Here is a 10,397-nt window from a genome sequence, read left to right as displayed (position 1 = left end):
TCAAACGCTTATGATTATAGTTGCAAAAGAATCCTCGCGGGCAATAAAATCTGGTACCCTTAGGCTGCACGTTTTGAGAGACTGGATGGATATTACGTATGCGAATTTTCCTGCGGTACGGACGAAACCAATTGAAAAAAATTGCTAAACAAACTCTCTTTTTTAAAAAAAAAAATGGACATCAGGACCAAACAGAAACCGTCTGAGAAAGTGAGTTCATGCAAGTTTCCAATCTTATTCATACTTTGAAACCAACAAACCGGCAATTCTCATCACCCTAGAGATTGTAATAAGCTGCGTGTCGACTTTAACGAGGGAAGAAAACCGAAGTATCCAGAGAAAAACTTACAAGTTAGGTTGAGATCTATTGAAACTTGACCCACACAAGAGTCACAAGATGGATTGCCGAGGCCGGTGGCAGGCAAGGATGTGAGTATGATTACAAATGTGCCAGCCTTTGAGATGCAGAAACGTCAGTGAGCAACATCTTTGAAGAAGCAGTTTAAAAAGCTATTGCACTAAGAGCACAGTATGTTAGTGCTGTTAGTATTGCACTTACAGCAATGTTGTTAAATGATTTTATAATTTTTACACTTTATAAAGACAGTTTAAGTTCCTTATTCTTAATTAAGTTAACAGTAATTATTTTAGCTTAACATTTATTTCCTCAGTGAAATTTACCGCACTAAATATATTATTATTTATATTGCGCATATTCTATAAAATAATCTGTAAGGAGTGACTCTGTAAGGAGCTACGTGATGTGATTGGTTCTTTGTACTTCCTTGAAATGTATCCGGTTTCACTTTCGAATTATAATTCCTTGAATTCGTTAATGTATAAATTGCGTACGATCCATTTCGTTGAAGATGCGTCGTGTTTCCACCTCTTAATTTATTAATAGGTGGCAACACCGTTATCCAAGCGGGGAAATTGTGTGTTATCCAGTTATGAGGGATCATGGACACATCAGTTTCAACACCAAGAAAGGACGCTGACAAGTCAAGTTAGTGACATTTGGATTTCTATCACATCCCATGTTAGGTGAGTATGAACTGAAACAGTAGATATGCTCACTCTCTAACTGGTTACGTACTTTACTTAAATGACACTCAAGGAAATGCGAAATGTTTATATATTCTCGGGATCTCATTCTTTTCGATCACGACGTTGCGTTCGGTCTTTCTACTCGTTTCCGAGAATTAAGAAGCAAAGTATTTATATTTTAAAACAATATTTCCGATCATTTTAGTCTTCATCTATTCATCTGTTAGACAGTAAAATTGCTATTAGCTTTAAATACGTGGTTTGGAGAAATTTTTTGCTTGCGTAGATCGTGTTAAATCATTGAGTTAAATTTGCAAGACAATGGAAGAGAGGAAGAATTTCGAGTAGCGCAGCCGAGAGCAACTCCAATCAATCCACTTCTTAAATGTCCTTCAGATTTTTCTTTCGTTTCGTAAAAGCAATGGACACAGCTAAATGCGTGAACCAAATGGTTTTCAATCTTCATACATGAAAGCTGACCGAGGAAAAAACTTATTTTGTTTAAGTCGCTATTGTGTTAAGCACGTTCGCACGAGTTAATCATTAAATTGTTGGTTTATGTTTTTAAAGAAATCGTTGCTGAGGCCCGTTCCTCGAAAGTTTCCAAACTTTTCGGGTCCGAAAGGCCACTTACGAGACTGCCAATTGCTTGTTTTGACAGGTTGGTCTTTTAAAAGATTTTCAACGTAACAAAAAGAGTATTGACTGTGCAGTTTGATGACTGAAACTTCCGCCTTTTCAGAGTCAACTGGAACTGCGACACTTCTGACTTTCGAGAAATGGGCCCTTTTTATCAGCGGAAATCACTTCTTTTTTAAATCCTTGATGCAAAAGAAGATAAATTTATGCAGTATTTTTTTCTTATTCGATTCTTATGATGACGACCGTCGAGTGTCAGTAGATACTGTACCCAACCACGTGTGACCCAACTACCTGAACCACGTGATTAATATTGTTATAAAAACATTTGGTAGTTTCAGCAATGTAAAACGCAGCCAGAGTTCAAGAATGTATTTCGAAGCTGATTTTTTCGAAGGAGCACGCTTGGACGGTATCGGAAATTCAAACATCGCTGCAATCCAGTCCGGTTCTAATTTTACGGTTATCCACCATTGCCCTCAATTAACCTCCTGCAAGTTTAGTGCACAAGTTATTAGGTTTTATTTGTATTCACAGTCATAGCGATGGCAGAGTCAACTAAAGATCATTTTTACTTGTTGCTACGGCTTTTAAATTATATGGATTTTGATTTTGTTTGTGGAAAAGTTCAAGAGAATAGACAAATCAGTGTACCCCCTCTTAATTTTCCAAGATGTCACCAACCTCATTAACATGACCGAATCTTTGAATTATATCGGAGTCTTCGGAGCAATGTTTGCAGATAAGCAAGTTTTTCGTTTGGAGTATACGAGAAAAAGAAACAAATGAAAAGGGATCAACTGACTGCAGTGTCTTCACGTTACACAATGGACTTAATCTGCTCCCTTTTCGACATGAAACCTTTTGACACCGTGTAAACAAAGAGTGTTTTGCATAATAGATTTGCAAAATAATTCTAAGAAATGGTCAAGGCTTCTGCGAAGAAAATTGTTGGTATGAAGTCCGCTTCCCGAAGAAATCACGTCTCAAAAAAGATGGAGCGTAAGCAGATGTCACGTGAGCACTGAACGAATCGACTGTATTTCAATCAAACAATTCAGCTTCCTTGAGCCTTCATGAGCCTTGGAAGAAAGAGGTTGCAGTCATCAAAGGGCCAAAAGTAAAACAGTGCGAAATGACAGAGGAGCGAGCCGAACTCTCTTGTATGCAGAGTAAAATTTGCAAATGGAGTCACTACATTGTCGGAGTGGTTTTTGCTGGCATATTATTTGTTGGCCTTATCGAGCTGATCACGCTATCAAAGGACGTGGAAGAATCCAGAAGAATGATGAAGGAATTTTCCAGCAATCTTTCGAAGATAAAACAGGAGAACGAAGAATTAAGGAAACATCTCAGAGAGGCAGAAAAGACATTAAAAGTCATCACAGGCGAACAGTTATTCAATGTTAAGGTTACCTTGTCTTACGCTCTTACTAAAAAGCAAAAGTGTTTTGTCTAATTTTGGTCCCATTTGAATATATGAGAATTGTTTTGTTTGCTTTCTCACTCAATGGCTTTGTTCTTTGTGAAAATTTATTTCCTGTTTATACTTTTAGGACTCCCATGTTCGGAGGGCAAGAAAGGAGAGAGTCGAGGTCGAACGTAAGTGTGCTCTTCTTTAGTTAAATGATATCTGCTATTCGGAGCTAACTTTTTTGGATATATAAGTGGACACACGCTACAAATACGCACGTTAAAAACAAATAGTTGATGACCCTTGCTCACGTAAATAAATACGTTTTTTAATTAGCTAAATAATCTCTATTTAATGATGCTTTTAACCAGCTCTCTCATTTCATTTTGTTCTCTGTTCAACCGTCAAGTCTTTTCAGAATTTATGAAGACCAATAACACTACTGTTTCAGACGATATTTCAGTTGCCTATCCAACTACTGAAGCGTTATGAAACCTCTTCCGCGTCAAAAAAAACAACGAATTATCCGGGCGTAAAACATCACACTATGATTTGCATCACGCGTGCTCCAAAAGATGAACAAGAATTAGTGTGCTCATTGACACCAAACAAGCTATAAAAGCGAGTTATCAATTTTATGGCACAGTGTCTTTACGGTCTTTTAGAGCCTCATGCAGTCTTTTTTTTTCTCAAGAAGGTTCAGCTAATCTCTTGTTATAGTAAAGTGCATACTTATTTTACTTTTGAAGCAACAAACAATTAAGGCTCTGGATTAATTGAGATGCTTTGCTTAAGATAAGCTGTTCTACTAAAGATTTTAAAGTTTCTAAAAGAAGAATCTCTTGGGCAGTTTTGAAACAACATTTGAAGGCACATTCTTGTTTTATATTCAGTTGTTTGTTTTGTCATCATAACTGTTTCTATATTATTCTTTAAAAAGCCTTATCCCGCAGTGGGAAGGCGATGATAATATGTATATTCATCAGTGAAATAAAATGATTTGCATCGAGGAAGGATTATCCCCTTTCCTTTCTACGTACACTTTATGGGCACTTTTCAGAAAGGAAAAACTGGTAGTCTGTGTTTCCCTTCCATATGGTGACATTTCAAATTACAAAAACGTCATTTTTGGGTGGAATGTCACTTGTTTCTGCAAAGAGCCTTGAATGTTATCAGTTGTGAAGTTGACGATGTTTTCATTAATCCGGAAGCAAGGCCATAAGTAAACCACACGATACATGATTCTTGGTATTGACTCCATAAAAAAGAATCTTAATTCTGGAATTCAGATGACAGGTCTTTCTTAAACCTTAACTCTTTAATTGTGGTCTTTCCGTTTTCCTTACTCAGTATGGCTTTCGTATCGGGTATTCATGCAATGGTCAAAATTTCTTACATTATTCACAATATTAAGAACGTCCTTCGATAATTAACTTATTTTAAACTTGCACTAAGATGGACTTTTCAGTTTCCAGTTGCTTGATCGTTTGAGCGATTCTTAACAGACACAGCGCAAGGTTTCTTTTCCAAAGAGCTTTGGCTTCAAAACATTACGTAAAGATGAACTATTTGCAATACAATAAACGTATCCCTGTATGAGTGAATAGTTTTGTTTTCCTAAGTTAAATTGTTAGAACTTACATTTTACAGTTTACTGAGAAAGGCTGCCTTTTAACTGTCGACTTATTGTATGAGGAGATGCCGGATAAATTTTGTCCAGATAGCTGAGAAATAACCAAAAATTTGGGTGATTGCTGAGCCAGTTCCCATGGAGAGCCAGGCCCTCATCCAGATCTCCTAGCAATGGAGCCACAGAAAAGAAAAACCGGAATGGAAACACAAGCATTTCCTAGGCAGAAAAATTTTCAAAGAAACTGTTACTCAGTCATATTATAACAAACTTCTTTTTCCAGTTTGAACCGAAAGCGATGTGACTTTACTTTAGTAATCAGGTTTTGCCGGGAGTATTTCCCCTGTCCCTTTTCTTCCAAAATAATCGCGTAAAGAACAACACGAAAAGTCACATGCATAAAAGAAGAAAAGTCTGTGTCCTTTGAAACTAGGTTTTATAAGAAAAACTGCCCAATCATAAAAGATTGAAACCACACGATTTGAGCATAACCCCTTTTTTTTAGATCGAAGAGCCAAGGTCCACTGTGTCAAGGCACGGAATTTCCGTCAGCTTTAATAAGAATTAATATATAGATTTAGGATCGCGTTTACATGAAACGCCGAACGTCAAACAGTATACTGTACTTGTCATCAAAGCAGGAAAGTTCTCTCTCTCCTTTGGGAAGTTACCACTGAGGCATCTGAAGCACTGAGCAGTCAAGAAATGAGCCACAATCAAACAAGTTTCTTTGATTTTTGGCAAAACGTACAAATTCCATCCTGACGTTTGCCGTCTGCCGTAAACGCGGTAAAGGAAAAGGTGAAATTAACGTCGGTAGTTCCTTCAGCTATGAGGCTGGTTTAAATGGAAGCCGACCTTGCGCCCTTTTGCCGCTCTCTCCGTCAGTGGTCCATTTTTCGGGTATTTAAAGCTACATGGCTCATAGACCGTGTCGAAGTCACTGAGGATCGAACTGGGGACTTCTGGGGGGGAGGGGGGGGGGCAATGAAGGTAAATTTTTTCGGTGAGCCCCCCTCCCCCCAAACCAAAAAAAATCGTCAATTAAACCAGCTATACATACTGTACAGTAACACAGCCGGTGTCAACTCATTCCCTTCCGATGAATCAGAGATCGGTTATTTAGAGATTCAGAACTACAATTGTAGGTTCCACGTACAGGATCAAACAGATGGAAGACGAAATTGAAACTGATGGACTGTGAAATTCCTGCATTTCCTATCTGCTAATTGCCGAATAATAAATTTGAGAACATTTTCTTATTTACTTTAATGGCTTTGGCCCATTGTTGTTTTGCCATTTCATTGGGATTAATTTTTCATTCAGTGATTTCTGAAAAACAGGAAAACGATATAAGTTTGGTTAATTCAGACGATTCAGCTTACGGAAGGAAGGAAGATCTTATTAGATTATCAAATGAAAGGTATCAAATGATTAACCGCAAAAAGAGTAACCATCTCAAAAACAGGAATAAGTCTTGCAAACATCCTGTTTCGATAAACATTTTTGTGAATGAGAGCTTTATATTGTTGTTCTATATCACACACAAGTTTTCAGTTGGCACATTTTGATTTGTCGAGTTGCTCATTCATAGAGAAAGAATACGAATATTTCTCTCAATGTTTTCCGGATTCAAGTCTTGAATACCTTAAGTCCCCGGCCCACTGGGGAACTTAAACCCCCATTAATTCGTTTCTTGTATTATAGTAGACACTCAGTACCCATAAACAATTACTGAGGCCGTATATTAAATGTTTCGTTACTTTTACTACTTTTCGTAAAGGAAAGGAACACAAGTGTCACAAAGTGAACACATGCCTCGATAAATACCCCAGAGGTAAGAATTTAGCTGCTAGGTTTCTTTCTCCGTCTTGTCACACCACACTCTTACTTTTATTTCATTGTTAATATGGTCCTTTATTCCTTACTTGTTCACAGCGATCGAGCGTAACGCTAACTTTTCTCAACTTTTTTGCGTTCCTGTATTAAAATACGAGTGCGCAGTCGCGCGTAAGGAAAAAAAAGATTTATTCATAGTAAGAGCAACGACACTGGTTCGGTGATTCTTGGAAACGATATCAAGTTTGCATTGAGATTTTTCAGTGGACAATAGCCATATTCTAGAGGGGAGTTCCTCTCCAAATTCCAATTTTTTCTCTTATTTCATCCAAATTCAATTTCCCACGCTACAACGTTTAGGTGCAACGCAAGGGTTGACCTGGAGCTTGTTGATGATTGCTATAGTTCAAGTGGGGCAGTTGTATAACATTCTCGACAATTTTTCCAAGCCAAGGTGATATTTCAACACCCTAGGTGTTTGGCCTACCGGACAACCCATTCATATTTTCTTTTTAATTTGTGTTTTGCAGAACAGCTGTTTAATTGCACAACAGTAAGGCGATGTATGCCACCGCCAGGTATTGGTTATAGGCGTTGTCGATTTGATGTCGTGTACAAGACTTGTAATATATATGAATAATTGTCAATTGTATATAATACTGCACATTACTGCAGTATTTGGTAACATAACGCAGAGTTTTGTTAATAAATTCTTCCGAGGGGTAGGATCATATGTTTCAGGAGGACGGTACCTACTATTGTCATTGCGCATATGTTCTGTGCATCTCCAGATACTCGGATTTCCTAATAGTAGTGCTTAATAATGCAGGGTCGTGGGTTCGAATCTCATCTGGGACTCGGATTTTTCCTGGTTCCCAATGAGTTCATGATTAACATTTCATTTCATGTGTATATCATTCCCATATTCGCTCACTTGGGTGGTTGGTTGGCCGCATCTCAGATATGCTTTAAGGTGACTGCGCGATGCAGTTATGAGCTATGCTGTCAGTCGTTATTTGACTTTGTAGCCGCGTGATGCAGCTCAAATCAAAGACCCACATTTCTCCCTTGCTCACTACAGAGTTCCAGAAGCTCAGTGGTGAGAGCATCCGACTTGATCACGGAGGGTCGTGGGTTCGAATCCCATCTGGGACTCGGATTTTTCCGAGTTCCCAATGGGTTCATGAATTATCTTTGAAAACTGCGTGATTACCCCCCAATTTTCGTTTTGGATTTCAGTCACACTTGTTAAGATCTGCTGTTCCCGCATATTCATAAAACAGCGCAAAAATACCTTTGAATTAGTGGGCACCGTCCTTAACTATAACCGCTATTAGTATCTACCACACAAGTGAACACTGCTTTCCGCTGGGAGCACTCTTGGGCTCCTGTTTCCGCGAATTCTGATTCGCTAGCTCACAGGTGAACAGCAAGCACTATTCACTTCTGAGCAAATGGAGAAAAACAAAATTGCTTCCCGTTTCGATTCGGTTACCGAGGAGCAAATTTTACCGATAAACTCGGCTGATTCATAGTATTCAACCTGTGTGGTATATTTAAGCAATAGAGGATGTTTTACGTGTTTCCATAGCTTCATCTAAACACTCGGCGGAGTTGGGAGAATTCGAGACAGTTATGGCAAATCCGAGACGCAGTCGAGGGTTTGCATAACTGTCGAGAATTTCCCCGCGACTTCCCCGAGTGTTTAGATGAGGCTATGGAAACGCGGAAAAAAGTCCCCTATCACAAATGAAGGAAAATGCCGGTTTTTTTTTTACTTCCTGATTGAAACAGATTTTCTTGACACACACGCTCATATTTCCTACCAACCAATCAAAACGCGCGTCTGACAATATATAACCAACAAAAATTCGTGATGTCAAAGCCGTGTTTCCATACTCTCATCTAAACACAGCTGATGACCAATGAGAGTGCGCGTACTATCCTAATTATTTTATAAGCTAAAATACTTATTCACTTCCACTTCGGTAAATAATTGTTAAGTCTAGCGAGGTATATATACTTGGCGGAATCGGAAGCATTTACAGTACTGTAAACGTAATATATGGCATTTAAAATATTTTCCCAATCGTACTATATACATAAAATATCGCATATGACTGTAATGAATATCTGAACATTTCTTAGTGCTTCGGGCCTAGTAACAAGTGCTATACTTTGCACAAATTTAGACGTTCATCGTAATCTAATCACAACCTTATTTCTACTCCTACAAGTTAGATTTTTGTTCGTTCATTGTAATGTATTCGACATCAGGTGTTAATTAAAACCAATGCAGATGACCTGTAAATGACTCTGATAATCTTCTAATATCTTATTTATATGGACTAAAACTGCTGCGGTTTTTGTTACAGCTCGCATCCACGTTCACTCGCTTCCCGGAGGCACGATTAACAGTATCATTACAAGTTGGAGTACAGGAGGCGCAGGTTTGAGGTCTTATCAAGGAAGAAGTGATAGATTCAAGCCCGTAACAGACACCAGGTGATCTGGTGACGTAATTCGGACGACTGGGGAGAAAAATTTTAACGCCGTATCCCACAATCGCGCACGGCCTTATTTTCGAATTCAACATGGCAGAGGCGAGGTTAGATCTGGTCGGGTCTACTTGAATGTTCATTCAGTAAGAGGAAATGTGGTAGACACGGAATGATTATTTGAGTTTTAGCGATGGAAACACTACAGGGAGTTCGGGAACAACACCTAAGGCCGCGCGTGGTTGTGGGATACGGCGTTAAAATTTTTCTTCCCAGTCCTCCAAATTACGTCACCAGATCACCTGGCAGAGGGACGGCCGCGGGTGGAGGCCCCCACTACTCCCCCAACTCAGAAGTTTTGATAATTAACCTTTTGACTCATTTTACTCGTCAATGGGAAACCCTTTAGGGACGAAAGGGTTACTAACAACTATGGCGAAACAATTATTTTTTGCAGTAGTGAAAAAGGTTGCAGTTTGGGGGCTGTAAAACAACACTAAAAGCACAACAGGAAGGAGGCAAATAGCTGGCTATTTCAATTTGCCACAAACAATTCTCTGCACTTGCGTTTTAAGCACATCAAGGTGGCCGAACATAGTTTTTCCACGGTCACACGGTATTCATTGAAGGCCGTCGTTGATTTTGAAAACAAGGCAAATATGGCGAAGATTTCTTTCTCTTCCTTGCGGTGGTCTCGGAAATGGGGTGTAAAGTCACTTTCACTACGTGAAAATCCTTCAGAGGAACTCAGCAAAAGGCTGCGTAGGCGCATTCGCTCAAAATTTGAGACCGACAGTTGTTGGCTATTTTACCATTATTTGTCTCCTTAGATTTTGCAGACATTTGTAATTGAAATAGTTCCGACCACAAACGAGTCGTCTATGGAAAAAAAATCTGATATTTACCACACCAAAATTTGGGAAAACTAAAAAACGCCTGACAGCGAATTATGAAAATCCATCTGTTGAAAATCTATGATAACAGCTGTTAAATGTACTTTATTTCAATTATTTTAAGTAAGCAAATGCTTCAAAAAAACTGAATGAATTTTGCACAAATGAGGAATAAGTATCCTTTAGGCTTTGTTTTCATCTATATGAGTTACCATGTTAACAGCATGTAGAGCACCTATAAACCGTGGTTGTAGCACTCATCAGTGACCAATTTTAAGATTCCAGGAAAAACTGCATAAATATGGCAGAAATTACAGTACATTTGCTTAAACACTGTTTTATGTAACCTTAATAGACGTTTTTCTCCAGAAAAATTCATAGATGTTGCATAACCATTTCCTTTCCCTAAGCTTAGAATGCCTACACCGTCGTGCTTC

The 10,397-nt window shown here is 38.6% G+C and overlaps 1 protein-coding gene across 6 annotated transcripts in view; it reads left to right on the top strand.

Annotated features, from left to right (window-relative positions):
* Positions 1-6: 6 nt before the first annotated feature.
* Positions 7-10,397, top strand: part of LOC138028758 (uncharacterized) — an 11,780-nt gene continuing 1,389 nt past the window's right edge. Inside the window, exons 1-8 of one of the 6 annotated variants that reach the window (XM_068876369.1) lie at positions 7-210; positions 282-429; positions 905-1,044; positions 1,709-3,097; positions 3,243-3,288; positions 6,514-6,567; positions 7,100-7,147; positions 8,945-9,026. In XM_068876369.1, the coding sequence (XP_068732470.1) occupies positions 2,822-3,097; positions 3,243-3,288; positions 6,514-6,567; positions 7,100-7,147; positions 8,945-9,026 (506 nt within the window). In that variant the 5' untranslated portion in view covers positions 7-210; positions 282-429; positions 905-1,044; positions 1,709-2,821. Of the gene's footprint in view, positions 211-281; positions 430-810; positions 1,045-1,708; positions 3,098-3,242; positions 3,289-6,513; positions 6,568-7,099; positions 7,148-8,944; positions 9,027-10,397 lie in introns of those variants that run through there. The other 5 variants (XM_068876366.1, XM_068876368.1, XM_068876367.1 and 2 more) reach the window with 5 other exon arrangements.

This window comes from Montipora capricornis, chromosome 13, assembly GCF_036669925.1.
Source record: "Montipora capricornis isolate CH-2021 chromosome 13, ASM3666992v2, whole genome shotgun sequence".
Classification (NCBI taxonomy): domain Eukaryota; kingdom Metazoa; phylum Cnidaria; class Anthozoa; order Scleractinia; family Acroporidae; genus Montipora; species Montipora capricornis.
The sequence above is the reverse complement of the archived record's forward strand: the minus strand, read 5'-3'. Positions and strand labels throughout refer to the sequence as shown.